Source organism: Euphorbia lathyris, chromosome 2 (genome assembly GCF_963576675.1).
Source record: "Euphorbia lathyris chromosome 2, ddEupLath1.1, whole genome shotgun sequence".
Lineage (NCBI taxonomy): Eukaryota > Viridiplantae > Streptophyta > Magnoliopsida > Malpighiales > Euphorbiaceae > Euphorbia > Euphorbia lathyris.
In genome coordinates, this window is record NC_088911.1 from 36,683,156 (window position 1) to 36,702,675 (window position 19,520).

General features: G+C 36.7%; 1 protein-coding gene across 1 annotated transcript; it reads right to left on the minus strand.

Moving 5' to 3' along the window:
- Window positions 1–10,942: 10,942 nt before the first annotated feature.
- LOC136217791 (mitotic checkpoint protein BUB3.3) lies at window positions 10,943–18,520 on the minus strand. The gene is made up of 10 exons (XM_066004448.1): window positions 18,240–18,520; window positions 17,976–18,066; window positions 17,589–17,719; window positions 17,074–17,156; window positions 14,034–14,285; window positions 13,689–13,758; window positions 12,481–12,561; window positions 12,323–12,404; window positions 12,120–12,220; window positions 10,943–11,476 (listed from the first exon to the last, which is right to left on the minus strand). Exons 1-10 carry the CDS (start codon window positions 18,242–18,244, stop codon window positions 11,431–11,433), a joined length of 942 nt encoding a protein of 313 aa, XP_065860520.1. The 5' UTR covers window positions 18,245–18,520; the 3' UTR covers window positions 10,943–11,430.
- Between the last annotated feature and the right edge of the window lie 1,000 nt (window positions 18,521–19,520).

The following is a 19,520-nucleotide window of genomic DNA, read 5'->3' on the forward strand; positions in this document are numbered from 1 at the left end:
CTTACCACAATCATATCACTATAAATATATGCATCATCCCCTTGTTGAAACTCCACAAGAGATAATTGCTGACTTTGAGAAATTGTACATGGAGAACCCAGAGTGGCTTTTGGTCATCGATGGTACGTAATGTCAATCCATAGTTGTTCTGTAACTCTTCCTGGTTTCTTCTGTGTATTTCTAATGATTCTTCTTGGATGATAACGTACATGTCCTCTCAATGGTAACTTCTTCAAATGGTCGATCAGAATGAAAGGCCCCCAGTACACCCCATATGAAAGGGGTGTATTTGAAATCAGAATCAGCTACCCTCTGGATTTCCCAAACAGTCCTGCAAGAGTAATATTAACTCAGATCAGTAAGATATAATAACCTACATGAAACATACACTAATAAATCTCTCCTCTTATTCTCAGTTTCGCTTCTGGAATAGGATATATGTTAAGCCCAAAATATACCTAAAATATCATCATTATTTACATCAGTTCTGCTACGAATCTGTGTTGTTTATATCTATTTAGAGTACTTTTACGTCCGAATATGTTTCTTTCATGCAAGGTACCTAAATATTTGATAAAATCCAAATAGGAGCGAAAATGGTCAGAAATGAAGGAAAAACACTACGAAATGAGTCAAAGACGACGAAAATCAAACACACCGAAACAAAGACAAGGAACGAAGTCGGAGACGGAGAAAAACCTCCCGTGTCATGACCGAGATTCCTTATTCTCGGTCGTGACACGCGTCGCCCAGGCATTTCTCTCCTCCGTTTTGAAGACTGAAATTTACCCCCCTATTCTCGGCAAGATCAGATTTTCAGGCAGCACAATTTACACATGTTCGATTTCAAAGATACGCATCCGTTCGATTGGATAGAAACGTCTCTTCGCAACAGACACGTCCCCTAGACTCGACTCTTCAACAACTATAAATAGAGAGTTGATTTCAGAGTTGAAAAAGAATAATTGAGAGTTAAGATTTAGTACAGAATTTATGCAGAAATTCTGAGTCAAACGATTCAGAGTTAGAAGTTCGATTTTGTAAAAACGATATGATGTACACACATTGTTTATCAAATAATTACATACACAGTAGCATTTAGATTTAGATTAAGATCTGTTTATATTAGTTTACATTTTGGTAGTAGAAGAACCATCTCTATTTCGAAGATTCAGCGAGAAGATTAAATAGCGGATTTGACCCAGGAGCCTGACAAACTCTAACGAGGTTTGAGGAAAGGATTGACGACCCGGAACTCTCATGTCGTTTGAATGCTTCCATGCTTTTTATTCTCTGTAAACTTGTATCAAATTCATATTTCATCTAATAAAGTTCATGCAATTCAATAAACTTTTATGTAGCACTTCTGTAAACGATCGGAAGTGAGTTCTGGTGTTTTCATTAAAACGTAGTTAAATTCAATATCTTTACAAGGAAACTTTGTTGAACACTTAGGCAAATTCATTCTTCGAGAATTAATTTGGTTAAGGTAGCAATATATCCCGACCGTAGGAAGATTGTCTGCAGTTCAAAGCCTTTTAATTGAAAGAGTTTACGTTATTACACTTTTATAGTTTATACAAAGTTTAAAGTTGTTTTCTTTGCTTAATGCAAACAAACACAATTATTCTCTTATTTTAAACACTAAACGTTTCTGTTTTGTAATTCATTTTCAAAACAGAATTGATTTCTAACATTCTACATATTCTAGCCTAATTCTTATTCTATCAATCTCAAAACCAATTTCAAATAACGATTATCTATTTCTATAAACCTTAAGTCGAATTTAAATTACACTTAAATAAGTTTTCGTTAAAAAACGTTCCCTGTGGGATCGATATCTTTTTATTACTACAAGCGAAACCGTGCACTTGCAGAAATCGCTCAACAATATACCATCCTAACGTGGCTCCTCAGGGGTTGATTCGTCTTCCCCGTATCCTTAATACCCATCACTTATCCACTGCCACAGTATAATGCAACCATTTATCTATTTCATTTGATAAACATACAACATCATATTTTTTTATCTAATTATTCTATGCATTTTGTAGTGTCTGTGGCACCTATATGATCTACTTCTACAGCCCCACAATGAGGAGCCATATCCTGGGCAAGAAGCAGTTGCTGAGCAATACCGCAGCAACAGGGAAGAGTATGAGGGGCTCGCCTGGATATGGACTGAGGAGTATGCAAAGTGGATATGAGGGTGTCCAAATCTCCTAAACTATCTTGAGTGAGAGAAAGGGGAATCGAAAGGCAATATGAGCTCCAAATGTGGTTCTCATTCCAATTCCAAATTTCCTTTTTCTACTCAAAATAGTTAAGGAGATTTGGACCTTTAATTCCAACCGAAAGGCAACACTCATCCCCCATTTTTGTAATATAACGTAGAGTTTTGCTATTCAGTTCGTATGTTTGTGCAAGTAGACTAAACTGGCCCTTTTATAATGCTCCTTCCACTTAGGTTGTACTCGTTGTACTCTGAACTTGGTAATGAGGGTTATGATGCTGTCACCACAAGGGACTCTGTTTGTGCTGAATATGAGGGTGTTCAAATCTCCTAAGCTGTCTTGACTAAGTGAAAGGAGAATCGAAAGGTAATGTGAGCTCCAAATGTGGTTCTCATTCCAATTCCAAATTTCCTTTCTCTACTCAAAACAGTTAAGGAGCTTTGGACCATCAATTACAACCGAAAGGCAACACTCATCCCCCCTTTTGTAATATAACGTAGAGCTTTGCTATTCAGTTCGTATGTATGTGCAAGTAAAAAAAACTGACCCTTTTATAATGCTCCTTCCACTTGGGTTGTACTCGTTGTACTCTGAACTTGGTAATGAGGTTTATGATGCTGACACCACAAGGGACTCTGTTTGTGCTGAATGCATCATAAACCTATCACAATGTTTAATGTTGTTGTTACGATATCAAACCGAGTGGGAAGGAACATTATAAAGGAACTTGTTATTCACTTCATATGTATATGTTTGCTATTCAGTTCGTATGTATGTGCAAGTAGACTAAACTAACCCTTTTACAATGCTTCTTCCACTTGGGTTGTACTCGTTGTACTCTGAACTTAGTAATGAGGTTTATGATGCTGACACCACAAGGGACTCTGTTTGTGCTGAATGCATCATAAACCTATCATAATTTTTAATGTTGTTGTTACGATATCAAACCGAGTGGAAGGAACATTATAAAGGAACTTGTTATTCAGTTCGTATGTATATGTTTGCTATTCAGTTCGTATGTATGTGCAAGTAGACTAAACTGACCCTTTTACAATGCTTCTTCCACTTGGGTTGTACTCGTTGTACTCTGAACTTGATAATGATGTTTATGATGCTGACACCACAAGGGACTCTGTTTGTGCTGAATGCATCATAAACCTATCACCGTGTTTACTGTTGTTGTTACAATATCAAACCGAGTGGAAAGGAACATAGTAAGAGTATGGCCAATGCACATACATAACCCTTTACGCAGAGCTTGTTATTCAATTCGTATGTATATGTATATTCTATCTAATCAAAATATATCTTATCATTTGCAAGTCATATCAGTACATGCAATTAGCCTAAATTTACCCTTTAATACATGCTTCATACATGCTCAATGACCCTTTTACAATGTTATTTTAATACTTGATGCATGATTAAGGTATATTGTAAACGAATTGCATTCAGAATCCTTACTTATCAGCATAACTCATGTTCAAATAAAAAGGAGTCAGTTGAGTTCATAACATTTTTTCAGCTTTAAGAGTATGCCTAACATGCTATAACAAGTAGACAACTTATTCGTGCATGTCTATTCCTTACTTATTCAAGACAACTTATTCCTTACTTATCAGCATAGCTCATGTTCAAATAAAAAGGAGTATGGTGATGAAGTGTATGATATGACTATGCTTCACAAACCATATGTTGTAGCCATGAAAATTATTTCACTCAATGAACATTCATAGCATAAAAGTATGGCCAACCACAACAACATCATACATGTAACTAATAAGCTACATGCCCAAATGAACAATCGTACACATACTCAATCAGTCTAGCTTCCTAAACAGAACATCAAACATAAACATGTTTCATACATATACTCAATCACTTCTAGCAGTATAACTCATAGGTGTAAGAGTATTGCCAATTACAATGAACATTCAAAGCTTTAGAGTATGCCTAATCAGCCACATGCTTAATGATCATTCATACATAAACTCTATGAGTCCTAGCTTCCTAAACAGTTATATCTAACCAATCAGTTTATACCAATCATTTCATCATCACCCACAACATCATACATATATGTAATCATTCAGTTCAAACCCACATAACAATATATACACTAAATCATGGTAGTTTCCTAAATCAATGAATTCTAGGTTCCTAAACAGTACATCAAACATACTCAATCACTTTTAAAGGCATGACCAATCAGTTCAAACCAACATAACATTAATATATATTCATTAAGTTAAAGAAATCTTCCCATATGCTAAAGGCATGAACCGATTGACAATCTCTTCAGTCAGCCTTCCCATGTACTGAAGCATTCTTACTATCCCTGCAAATATTATGTTCAAATAAAAAGGAATCATATGAGTTCATACCATCTTCAGCATCAGGCACTGTATTGCCCTAGGTTAAAAAAGATAAAGACTCAATCTTTTCAGCAGTGAATCTGAATACAATAAAATCAGTGTAGCTAAGCGAGAGATCTAAAGCTTTCAACGATAGGTCTGAAAATCACAAGATCCTTATTCCAACTGCTGAAATCGACATATACAAAAGTAAATCGGATGAGGAAAAGATAGAGTAAGGAACAATGATACTCTAATACATCTAGGAACGAAGAAAATATGGCTTACCAGTACCGTGTTTCAAGCTCACCCAGGGATTGCATGTTCAAATCAACCATGGAGATAGAGAGGGATGAAGCTTGCGTAACCTAAACTGGGGTTTGGGGATTAGAGAGAGGGTTAATATATCAGCTGAAATTTCAGTCAAACGATAGAGCGCCTAAAATTTGGTATGGCCGCGTAAGTGAAATTTCATTTGCCGCTTTTTTGTTTTCGGCATACAATGACATTCATTTATTAGAGGTGTCATCTGTTGAGCGCATCAAATTTAACGAAAACGCGCGTTTTCTTTAGATGACAGGATTCTGTAATCGTAATGTCATCTGAGAATCGAGCGCATTTTTTATTTCGCCTTCAGATGACATACCTTTAAAATACTGTCACGAAAAATATTCAGACGACACGAAAACAAATGTCTATCATGTATCTTGTGTCATGTGAAAGAGAAAATGGCATAGTGATCATTTCAATTGACCATTCGGGATATCAAATGGATGATTTTTTTTACGAGGTTGAATGTTTCAGAAACTAGACCTCCCGAAAAATCCTTATTTCAACGATAGGTCTGAAAATCACAAGATCCTTATTCCAACTGCTGAAATCGACATATACAAAAGTAAATCGGATGAGGAAAAGATAGAGTAAGGAACAATGATACTCTAATACATCTAGGAACGAAGAAAATATGGCTTACCAGTACCGTGTTTCAAGCTCACCCAGGGATTGCATGTTCAAATCAACCATGGAGATAGAGAGGGATGAAGCTTGCGTAACCTAAACTGGGGTTTGGGGATTAGAGAGAGGGTTAATATATCAGCTGAAATTTCAGTCAAACGATAGAGCGCCTAAAATTTGGTATGGCCGCGTAAGTGAAATTTCATTTGCCGCTTTTTTGTTTTCGGCATACAATGACATTCATTTATTAGAGGTGTCATCTGTTGAGCGCATCAAATTTAACGAAAACGCGCGTTTTCTTTAGATGACAGGATTCTGTAATCGTAATGTCATCTGAGAATCGAGCGCATTTTTTATTTCGCCTTCAGATGACATACCTTTAAAATACTGTCACGAAAAATATTCAGACGACACGAAAACAAATGTCTATCATGTATCTTGTGTCATGTGAAAGAGAAAATGGCATAGTGATCATTTCAATTGACCATTCGGGATATCAAATGGATGATTTTTTTTACGAGGTTGAATGTTTCAGAAACTAGACCTCCCGAAAAATCCTTATTTCAACGATAGGTCTGAAAATCACAAGATCCTTATTCCAACTGCTGAAATCGACATATACAAAAGTAAATCGGATGAGGAAAAGATAGAGTAAGGAACAATGATACTCTAATACATCTAGGAACGAAGAAAATATGGCTTACCAGTACCGTGTTTCAAGCTCACCCAGGGATTGCATGTTCAAATCAACCATGGAGATAGAGAGGGATGAAGCTTGCGTAACCTAAACTGGGGTTTGGGGATTAGAGAGAGGGTTAATATATCAGCTGAAATTTCAGTCAAACGATAGAGCGCCTAAAATTTGGTATGGCCGCGTAAGTGAAATTTCATTTGCCGCTTTTTTGTTTTCGGCATACAATGACATTCATTTATTAGAGGTGTCATCTGTTGAGCGCATCAAATTTAACGAAAACGCGCGTTTTCTTTAGATGACAGGATTCTGTAATCGTAATGTCATCTGAGAATCGAGCTCATTTTTTATTTCGCCTTCAGATGACATACCTTTAAAATACTGTCACGAAAAATATTCAGACGACACGAAAACAAATGTCTATCATGTATCATGTGAAAGAGAAAATGGCATAGTGATCATTTCAATTGACCATTCGGGATATCAAATGGGTGAATTTTTTTACGAGGTTGAATGTTTCAGAAACTAGACCTCCCGAAAAATCCGGGATATATTTGTTGGCCTAATAAGGGTTCATATGGAAGGAGAAATAAAGTTTGGAACTTAGAACCCATACCTATAACATGTGCAATTGTTAGTTAAGTTAATTGATATCCATGCTCTTACTCTAACTAACCTAACTACTCACCTTTTTAGCAACTAAATAAACTAAAAATAAGGGTAGTTAGTGGAGGGAAATTAGAGAGTAGTTGCAACCACAACCAGTCTCTTCAACTATAAATAGAGTCATCATCCTCCTCATTTGAACACAACAAACACATCTAACACAAATACAATTTTCTCTTCTCAACTCCTTGAGTCTCTTCCTTTAGTTCTTAGCCTTGGTTTTGGAGTTTCCCCAGCTCTAAGTGAAATGTCACGTACCTTTATGTCAATCGAATTCGTGCATGAAAAACACCAAGCAAACATTATTGCACATAATTTAACTGCTTGGACACGCTCTCTTTCTCAAATGAAAATTCTCATTGAAGATTTCTCTACATATGTTTTTCTTATATTTAGAACGAATTCGTAGTACAAGTTGTTGGCTATAAAAAAAATTATATGGCCTTACCAAAAAGCCCAAACTTTTAAGAGTCAATATCATTATTCCCTTAAACAGATGGTGCTCAACATAAAATGAGATAGAGAAAGAGAGGGAACATCTCCATCTAAAGTTTATGGCACATCTCAATATGGCAAGTTCCTTTTATGCATCAACATACATTGAACAAGCCATGCACACCATGACTATCACACCTCTTGATCAGTGGCACATGGACACCGAAGCTACGTCCCACATGACGGCTAATAAAGGTACACTCGCCTCTTATTTTGATCTGAGCCTCAATGGCAATATTATTGTTGGTAATGGTAATTGTGTACCTATTTATGGTTCTGGTAATGCATATTTAGCCACTAAACACCACCCTCTTAAATTGCAAAATGTTATGCATGCCCCCCAACTGAGTAAAAATCTTATTTATGTCCGTCAATTTACTACTGATAATCACGTTTCTGTGGAATTTGATCCTTTGGGTTTCTCTGTGACGGATTTACAGACGGGAACGCATATTATGAGATGTAATAGTACGTGGGATCTTTATCCAGTCATGTCTAGCCCTCTTCCTTCACCTCCATCTCATTCCGCTCTCACTGCACTATCTTCTGATGTTTGACATCATCGCCTGGGACATCCAGGACCCCCAATTTTGGACACCCTGATGAATAAAAATTTTGATTTCTTGTAATAGGCTTAGGAATGTTTCTGTTTGCTCTTCTTGTGTAAATGGAAAACAAGTTAAATTACCGTTTCAGTCCTCTAATAATTCTGCTTGCATGCCATTTGATTTAATTCATAGTGATATATGAACGTCTCCTACGTTAAACTCTAGTGGTCACCGTTATTATGTGTTATTCCTTGACAATTATACCAATTTTTTATGGACATTTCCTTAAGCAAATAAATCACAAGTCTTTTCTGTATTTCTCACATTCCGCACGTTCGTTCAAACATAATTTGAACGTGACATCAAAACGTTTCAGTGTGACAATGGTGGTGAATTTAATAACAATTTGTTTCGTCAATTTTGTAATAATCACGGAATGCAATTCCGCTTCTCATGTCCATATACATCACCTCAAAATGGAAAATCTGAACGAACCATTCGGACAATCAATAACATTATTCGCACCATCATGAACCATGCATCTATTCCATTTCATTTTTGGCACCATGCTCTTGAACTAGAAACATACCTTCTGAACATCTACCCCCACAAAATCTTAGGTTACAATTCTCCAACTAAAATACTTTTACCAACAGGATCCCACATACTCTCACTTACGTATTTTTGGATGTCTATGTTTCCCTCTCATTCCGTCATCCTATCGTCATAAACTCGAGGCTCGTTCACGACCTTGTATCTTCCTAGGATATCCGTCTAATCATAGGGGTTACAAGTGTTTTGATCTATCCACGAATAAGATAATTATCTCCCGACATGTGGTATTTGATAAGCCTATTTTTCTCATTGCCACTCAAAATCCAACCAAAAACACTGCTCCTGCCACTATTCTCCCTGTCGATGGTTTTTTACAGTCCGCCCCCCATTCCCGCTGGTCTCCTTTCCCCGCCATAACACTCTTCCATTCCGTACCCGTCACCCAGTCGAAGTCCCCCGTCCAGCCTCCCTGCCGTCCAATCCGCGTCTCCTGCGTCAGTTGCGTCGTCTTCTTCCCTAGCGTCACCGTCCAAGTCCGCGTCCCCTATATCAGCCTCGCCTCCCCTCGCGTCGTCATCATCGTCCCCCTCCCCGTCTCCCCTCGTGTCGTCATCCCCCTCTGTGTCTCCCTCTCCTACAATTTCCTCCTCTCACTCGACTCATCGCACGACTACTGCCGATGCGTCTGCCTTAATCCCTCCTATTATTGTCGATAATCACAATCACCCTATGACCACCCGGGGCACAAAACGGAATACATAAACCACGTCGCATGCTTAATTTATCCACTTCTGCACCACCTGCAATATCCCCCTTGCCCAAAACACCAGCCCTTGCATTATCTGACCCGAATTGGACACAAGCCATGACTGATGAATTTGAGGCTCTTATTCAAAATAAGACGTGGGTACTTGTACCCCGTCCTAAAAATGCTAATGTTATTCGTAGTTGGTGGATTTTCAGGCACAAAACCAAATCGAACGAATCATTTGAGCGGTACAAAGCAAGGCTAGTGGGCAACGGATCAGGTCAATTGGCTGGTGTAGACTGTAGTGAAACTTTCAGTCATGTGGTCAAACCAGCAACCATTCGTGTTGTTCTCAGTATTGCTCTGTCCCGAAATTGGAATCTTCGTCAGTTAGATGTAAAAAATGCATTCCTCCATGGGGACCTTAATGAGACAGTATACATGCATCAACCACTGGGTTTCCATGATTCAGCCTATCCTGACCACGTCTGTTTGCTTCAGAAATCGTTGTATGGCTTAAAGTAAGCTCCCCGAGCCTGGTATCAGCGGTTTGCGACTTATGTCACCAAAGTGGGATTCACAAATAGTATCTCAGATCAGTCCCTATTTATCTATCGACAAGGCACGGACACGACCTATCTGCTTCTATACGTCGATGATATTGTTTTAGTGACTTCTTCTGACAAACTCCAGGATTCCATAATTTCCAAACTCAGCTCCGAATTTGCAATGAAAGACTTGGGTCCGTTGCATTACTTCTTGGGGATATCCGTCACTAAATCACATGATTCCATATTCTTGTCAGCGAAAATATGCTTCGGAAATTATTAACAAAGCAGGACTTGGATCCTGTAATGCCGCTACCACTCCTGTCGACACCAAACGAAAGCTCAGTATATCATTTGGTTCAGCTTATCATGATCCCACTGAATACAGGCAATTAGCTGGTGCACTTCAATATCTGACACTCACACGGCCTGACATTTCATATGCAGTTCAACAAGTGTCTTTTTATGCATGATCCAACGACTACACACATGGCTGCACTCAAACGAATTCTACGGTATGTTCATGGTACCATTGATCTTGGCCTTAATCTGATTGGCACATCTACAGCTCAATTAACATCCTACACTGATGTCGATTGGGCCAGCTGCCCCGATACACGCCGTTCTGCATCAGGATACTATGTCTTCCTCGGTGACAACCTCATCTCTTGGTCTGCCAAGCAGCAGCCTACTCTTTCCCGTTCCAGCGCAGAGGCTGAATATCATGGGGTGGCAAATGTCGTATCTGAAACCTGCTGGATCAGAAACCTTCTCCTTGAACTTGGCTGCCTGGTTCAGAAATCCACTGTTGTCTATTGTGATAATGTCAGAGTCGTCTACCTCACCGGTAATCCGGTTCAGCACCATCGCACCAAGCATGTCGAAATGGACATTCATTTCATCCGTGAACGCGTCGCCAAAGGCGAGGTCCGTGTTTTACATGTTCCGTCCCGATATCAGGTTGCTGACATATTCACCAAAGGTCTACCCTCCCCGCTGTTCGAAGACTTCAGAAATAGTCTCAACGTTCGGCCTCTGAACCTTTCGACTACGGGGGAGTATTAGAGATTATTATTAGATTATATTGTTTCACCTGTAGATTACACCTTATCTAGACAGTTAGTCAGTTAGATTATGATATCTATCCTTTAGTCATTCACTACAACGTGAACTGTACTTTATATATATAAGGAATTATACATCAATGACAATACTCAGTAATTCAAACCGTTAGAGTAATCATCCAAAGAATACAGTTAATGACAACAGCCTGCTAAATTTTACGTGCAAAATAGAAAAAATGAATTACAGTCCATAAGTAACAGCTATGCCAAAACTTACATCTTTTCATAATAAAAGTGTACACAGTTTTGACATGATTAGCTTGCCTAATTTATGAAGAAACTTACCAAACTCTTGATCAAGAAGCCGTGGACAAGATGAGTATCTTGATGCTCAAGCAACCTCAACAGCAGTTCATCCAAACATGTGGAATTTTGGGAAAAAAATAAAGAAATAAGGATAAGCAATATTCAGCAATCTCGATCTGCATTTTTTTTCCCTTCCACATTTTGCTGGCTAGATACATAATAAGCCAAAAAAGAAGAGGCTAACTTGTAACTCCAGCAGGAAATGACCTATATGTCATCCGTCTTCCTTATAAATATTTGAGGAGGCAATTCCCTGCCATAAGTATAAATTGGAAATATATGCATTCAATAATGATGTGTTTGTATATTGCCAAGTAAATTCCAACACAAGGTTTTCAGATGATAAGAGAAACGCCAAACACCAAAGGCAAAACACGTCTTGAGGTTAATCAACTTTCTTTTTTTATGTCTAGGGTCTTTAATCAATTACTTTACCACATTGAGCCTGTGATAATTTATTTTTACTAACAGTGGGCCTTTCGCTAACGATATTGTCACAATTGTATTCCACATTCTGTCAAAAGCGCGTAAACGGTATTTTGGACTGTTGACTTTAACTATGTTTCACCAAGTGAAGCACAAAAATAATTGCTTAAATTATTTTATAGATTGGTTTTCAATATTAATTGCCCCCTCATTAGTAGTTCCGTTACCATTATTCTCCACTTTCGGTCAAAAGTAATCCTGCCGAAAATAATTTTTACGCACCGTTGTCGGAATATGTAGCACGATCGCAATGGAACTGTTAAAGAGGAGCCACTTAATGTTGAAAATCATAGGTCAGGGACTCAATTTGTAAAATAACTTACCAGGAGCCCTTTGCATAAAGTTCAATAGCCTCACGATGTGTTTTTCCATACAAAGGTAAGGTAGATGAAAACGGAAGAATGACCTACTTTTCATTGGCTTCTTGGTAAGTGCAGCTGGATGCAATTGCTAAAAGTTCTCCTGAGTTGTTGAATGATAAAGACGCTACACTATTTGGGAATTCAGGAAACTAGGATCAAGAAAGCCAATATAGAAAAACAAACTAATGTTAATAACTGAAAACTAACTCATTATCATACTGCAGTTATCAGTTCGAATGAGATAATTATACCTCATATAATCTCCTCTTCCTTTCTCTGTCCCATTCTATAATATTTCCATGATTATCTCCAGTAACAAAATTCCCATGTGCCCTAAATAAAAAACATGTAATCAGTTTCAGTTTCACATAGTATGTGAATGCTAAACAAATATCAGGACTATACACACCGAGGACTGAAAGCTATATCATTAATTGAAACCAGATGTTTCCTCCCATTCTTCGACTTTGGATGGCATCGAAAAGTATATCTGCGGAACAAAGTTTGAGACATGAAAGTTTTGAGTAAAAATTATAGTAACCTGTAACAAGTTCAGAACTTGGCATCAGAAACATGCACAGATCTAAATAAGCATTTGGTATATTAACAAGCCTTCTTCTCTTTCTTTCTTTTTTTCTTTTAGGTGAAATGCTCACATTTTCACATGCATATTATAGTCTTGATCTTGGACTTGGGTCAACTTGAAGTTTTGAGTCAAGGAAGAAGTGGATCAAAATCAAATAACAAATATTTGTACTATGGGAGCATGGACCCTGATTGGAACCTTATCAAGTCCTTTCTAGTCATTGTTGTATCGCATTTACATTTAAGAGAGTGAACTGCTAGTTCCTCAGGTATTCATTCATCTGCATTTGATTTTAAAAGTAAAGGGTATCTAGATTTCCAGCTTTTTGCTGGAATAGACTGCAGCGTGGTGCCATTAATCTTGTCTAACCCTTTTACTTTGACTTGATCTTGTGGTATATAACTTTGTAGTCTGCATTTTAATAACAGGTAATAAGTATTAAAAAAAACTGATATAAGCAAGTTTACGATCATTTATTTATATAATGCCAATGTTTTTATTAGATTGCAGGATGCGTCCCAACCCTAGTTGACAAGAAAACAAAATCCAATTGACACTAAAGGTTTATACATAATTTAAATTATTTGCAGTCACATTTTCTCAAATTAAGCCAACTTTATGTCAGCTGAAAATATTAAATGTGCGTAACAAGCTAGACTTTCATGAATATTATTTATGAACCTTAATTGTTCAAAAGATTCCTATTCCTAGCTTCAAGTAAAAAAGATCAGCCAACTTTGTCCTATGTCACTCGACTATGAGGTAAGAGATCAGAGTTCTATCTTGGTGTAAATAACGCCCGAATGTAGAAAATTTAAGTCTCAGAAAAAAAAAAAAAAAATCAAAGCAGAAAATTTCTCGTGCTTTTTTTGCAGACAAGGCTTCATGATAGGATAGATCAATGTATCAACTATCTTGAGAAATGTTGAAACAAAGATATTCATTCAATACTTGGAGGCAAATCATATGTTTCAGACCTTTACAATGAAGGGTGGAATATGATTGTGCATAAGAATATTCTGAAGACTTACCCTTTATTTGAATCTGATGGACTCAAGAAGTCCAACGCTACCCGTCCATCTATTGATCCTACAGCATATCCTGCAAGAAAATAAAATCCCTCTCTTAAGTACTGTTGGAAATAAATGCACCCTTGCATACAAGAAGGAATGGGAATGCAGTTGGACAAGATTATATGAGGACTAAATGCTGTTGCCAAAGAAACAGATCTAAAATAATGTACACAGGAGATACAAAGGCATAAATAGATAAAACTATTTTAATTCACATTAGTCACATATTAACCATGAATTCCCTCAACTAAAGCTTCCATTACCCAGAAAACCTAGATATTGACATGACTGTTGATGTAATACCTTTGGAATAAGGAAATGAGGTAATACAATTTATTTTTACATCCATACGGGATTCTTTCAATTCAACTGCCTTCTCCAAGTTTCGCAAGTCATAAATGTTTACTGATGTGCCAACAGCCACCATCAAATAAAACCCAGAGAGAGACATGGATTCAACTTCTGCACCCAGATTCATCCGGTGCACCAGAGATTTTGCTGAGCGCATGTCCCAAACCATTATACTCTTGTCTAAACTAGCTGAAATCACTTGGGCTACAGAGGGAAGAGGGAAGAGCGTTAAAATTTTACTGAAAACAAAATTGGAACACATATTATCCAAAAAATAGAATAAATGTCACATAATGAACTATCTGCATGTTTCAGTAACTGCATCTTACCACTCAGCGTGTGATTTGTTATGGAACCTAAAACACCCTAATCGTTAGGAAAAGGAATTCAAAAAGTCTAATTAGACCACATAGCTTAACGTAAATTTAACAGTAGCCCAATACCTGGAGCATAACAGACAAGATGACATTCACTTTCTGTTATTCAGATGCATCTTGTGATATTTCAAGAAAATAAAGCTACAATGGTGTTACAAATGATGTCTTCGGCTTTTATTTCATCTCTTTAGCCATATAAGAAATATCATCCTATCAGCTAAAATTGTCAAGATTATGAGCATTATATCAAGGTGTCCAACCATGCAATCAGATAGGGAGAACATGCCAAGGCATTTAAAATCAGTTTCTTGAGAGACATGTCTCCAAGGGAGAAAGCACGGGGAACTCTGTTTAATCTTTATATAGAAAATAATGGTAAATTAGAAGCTGGAGTTAAAAAATTGTATACTTATTGGCTATGGTTCTAAGGTCAAGGATTTTAAACTTTGGTGCTTGTATCAAAGAAAATCATATCAAATACATTTGATGTGTTAATTATGTTATGCTTGGAAAGGTAAAAAACTTTGTGCCTAAAGATAAAATACTTCTAAGGGAACTAACAAACATGTGGAGTTAATGGTTTCTCCATCACCTCTAGTTATATCTCCCAACATACTAACAAGGTACGGAAATTTTGTTTTATCTACACTATCGGTTGCAAGTGAGGTGGATTTTGATGATGACCTAAGTTACCATAATGAATGTTGGTAAATGGTAGTGTTAATGCAAGAACGTGTTTAATACCTTCACTGCAATGGCATTCGAAAATTTGTTAGTTCTACCCAAGGGAAAAAAAGATTGTTAGCTGCAATTACATCTAAAGGGCGGCCCGGTCGCACTACGCGTCCCCGCTGAGCGAGGGTCCGGGGAGGGGTCCCACCACAAGGGTGTACTGGGGGGCAAGCCTTCCCCTGCCAATTTATTTGGCAAGAGGCCGCTCCTAAGACTCGAACCCGTGACCTCTTGGTCACACGACAACAACGTTTACCGTTGCGCCAAGGCTCGCCCTCTTAGCTGCAATTACATCTACGAAAGAAAAATGGTATTCTAGGAGTGGAGGATGATAGTTACAAAATTCTTATGAGTATTCTATATTGGTGAATCAAATCCCCTCGTGCATCCCTTCATTTGAAAACTCCTGAGTAGATATGGTTTCAAAATCCTTGTGATCACTCCAATTTATAAGTTTTTGGACATCTAACTTGTATGTATGTAATATGTATGTAAATGATGGTAAATTAGAATCTATAGCAAAAAGAAGTTGTGGAATTATGGTTATGGTTCTTAGGTTAAGGGATAGACTTTTGTTTTGTGCCTCACATTAACGAAAATTATATTAAGTACGGAAAATATATTTAGTTAGTCAATTATATTATCCCCAAATTAGAAAATTTTGTGCCTGGAAATGCATATACATCTGAGAGAATCGGCGGACAAGTGGAGTTAAAAATTTCTCACTCACCTCTAGTTATATCCACATCATAACAACACCACCTAGAGAGTCCATTAATGATGAACCAAACTAGTAAGGGTCCAGATTTCAAGTGCAATAGGAGCCTTAATTTATTGCCAAGAAGGGGCTAAGAGTACATATTTGTCTACTATCAAGGTATGGAAACTTTATTTCATATGCACTGTCAGTTGCAACTTGCAAGTGAGGTGGATTTTGACGGTGATCCATGCTCCTACAATGAAGATAATAATTCAATTAATGGTGGTAGGTGGTCAGTGCCAATGAAAGAATCAAATAGACACTAGGAATTTGATAGTTCCACCCAAAAGTAAAAATATTGTTGGTCACAACTAAGAATACAAAGAAAAACAATGTATTCCAAGTGCGGGAGATACTCTTTACAAGGCGCTATTAGTGGAAGACTTTAATGGCGTGTTTTCACCTTTAGTACAGCACATTACAATTTGTGGTTTGTTGGCTACAATTCATATGCATGATATGGAGTTGTTGAAGCAACTAAATGTGAAGATTGCTTATCGACATAATGAGTTAAAGTTGGGGTTCTTTTATTAGTAAGCTTTTGATGATTTTTCTAAACAAGTAATATCTGAGAAGTTTAAACATACTGGTGGAGTAAACAGTATTATAATGAGAATGACACTAATCTCCATAAAGTAGTCCATGTATAAGAAACTGAAAATTGAGGCACAAACTACTGTGTCAAAATTATAACCTCCCTAGGTATCAACTAAGACAAATTTGATCATTTAGGTTGACAGAAAGAAGCTAGATAGTAGTTGAATCCTTAACTTAAATAACAACTGTAATTGCTTCGTCTGTGCAAGTAATAGTCCATACTAAAGATGGAAATCCACAGAAAAAGCTACCTAAAGAAACTGTTACAATAGACTTATTAAAAGTGTCAATATGTGACTATGCATTTCACTTGGACCATAGGGCATGATAAGTGCAGGAGAACCACCATGTATGCATTCCCTCACTAATTGGTACATCATCACAAGCTGGAGGCGATGAGCCTGAGTTCTAAATTAACCTACTCTATTTCTGATTCCAATTAACAAGAAAAGGAACTAAACATGCATACTTCAGAACTAGGTAAGTGTTAAAGAGAATCAAGAGATGAAGTTCAATCGTAGCTTACATGTTATACCGCTATATCCAAGACATGTTGCAATATCATGATGTCTCCCGATGGTATCATTAGTTTCTAAATGCAAGTCATACCTATAAAAATTTGAATGAAACTCATCAAATTTTGATAATAGATATAAGGAAAGGTCACTACAACAACAACAAAGCCTTAGTCCCGCAATGATTCGGGGTTGGCTAACATAAATTCTCTCCCTCCACTCCGTCCTATCCACTACCATATTTTCCTCAATCCCCAATAAACTCATATCACTCTCAATCATCCTCTTCCAAGTTCGCTTAGGTCTTCCCCTACCCCTCACCATTGCATCCCTTTGCCACTCTTCAGTCCTTCTAACCGGCGCATCAAGATGAGTCATGTGAAAGGCATGGATAATAAGCAACAGAATGTTAAAGTAATTGACAAGTCATTTTAGCAATGAAAGTATGTCCAAAGTAAAAGAGCAAGCATATAAAATAAAATTCAAGTTGCGTTCTGGGATAACTCATTCAATTTTAGCAACAAACCTTCTAACACAACCATCAGAATCTACACTGAAGGCCACTGACTCGCTCTGGAAACAACAATCCAGAAGTGCAGCTTGACAAGGAGCTTCTAATCTAAGCACAGCATCATCCACATTGTACAGTCTGAGATTCTACAAAATAAGAAAACTAGTCCATCATCAATGTACATAATATAGCAGTAGATTATATGTGTTTTATTTGTTTTATGGGTTTAATGTCAGTAATATTAGTAGATAGGATACCCGTATTAGAACAGATTTTGTACTCTTTTGTAGTAATGTAGGAGAATTAATACATAAAAATTTGAAAGCAACAAAATTAGAATAATTCTTTTTTCAAAAAAAAAAACATTTTTATCAACACATAAAGAAGAAATTGTATACTCACGGAGTCCCAAGAAGAAATAAGAAGATTATTAGATTCCGGCGCAAACTGGATCCTGGAAACTGCATCTCCGATGGGGTTTTGGAAATATAAACTGACGCCGTCCAATTGAAATCAAAAGATGCAAAAACAGTACATAGGTCTATCAGAAGCTCAGGAACTAAAATCAAACTAAAGCTAAAACTTGGCAGGCTCGGTGGATCAAAAGATAAATAAAAAAAAAAGCAACTTTTGCAACATGAATAGCCAGGAAACAGAAAAGCATACCTCATCTTCCACAGGTAAGTGAAAAAAAATGTTGGAAGGTCAAGTATAAGCTCGCATCTGTTAGACAAACTCTCCAGAGCCAAGCTTAAAGGACTGCAATTTGCAATAATCTCGTGGCCGGAAGAGCGGAGGCCAATGGAGTAGCTGTTGTAGAGCCAGAATAACGAAGCAGAATGGAGAGAGAGAGAGAGAGAGAGAGAGAAAGCGGTGGTTGAAGCGGAGGAAGTGCTACAGGTTGGGGAAGAATTTGAATTGAAAGAATCAGAAAAAGAAAGCGTATGGAGACTTCAGTGGGATAAATGATTTAAATTTTATATTTCATATTTTGTTATAAATAATTACCATTACTTTAATTATTATTAATGGATGTCCACCATATCTATACTATATATAATTATGGAAGCAGAGAGAAATGAGAAGAAGTATTTTAGAGGTCTTTTTAATGAGTTGTCAAACGTAGTAAAAAATCAAATTAAAAATATTTAATTAATTAAAAATAAATATTTATTTAATTAAAAATAACAAATTTACATTTATAATATATTAAATAATTACTAGCCTAATAATTAAAATAATAAAAGAAAGCAAGAGTTACGAGAATATGAAAAAACACAAAGCAAAGGAAATCCAAAAGTCACAAATAAACTTCTATATAAAACATGATAGATAGTATTCCACCATTATATTCATTGGTCACGATAGATAGTATTATATTTCTGAAGGTAAATATTCGATTTTTTTTCATATGTTGTAGTTATTTTGTTCTCAATTATGTTGTTGTTATAGTTTCATCTTTCAGATTCATTTCTGTTGTTACCCAGGTTCTATACCTCTCGCTATCTTATCCATGTTTTCTTTTTTAGTTGTCTTTTTTTTCCAAACTGATAGCTTCAATTGAAGAAATCCGACAGAAATAGAAGATGCATGAACAACTAAAACCGGAAAACACAAAAGTGTCAAAAATTACTCGCTATCTTATCCATGTTTTCTTTTTTAGTTGTCTTTTTTTTCCAAACTGATAGCTTCAATTGAAGAAATCCGACAGAAATAGAAGATGTATGAACAACTAAAACCGGAAAACACAAAAGTGTCAAAAATTACAAGAAATTCTTATGTTTCTCAAGGTAATTATTCAATTTTTTTTCATATGTTGTAGTTATTTTTGTTTTCAATTGTGTTGTTGTTCTCTTTTTGTTAAACAATAGTTGTTATACTTTCATTTTTCAGAGATGAAATTTCATTTCTGTCGTTACCCAGGTTTCATACCTCTCGCTACCTTAT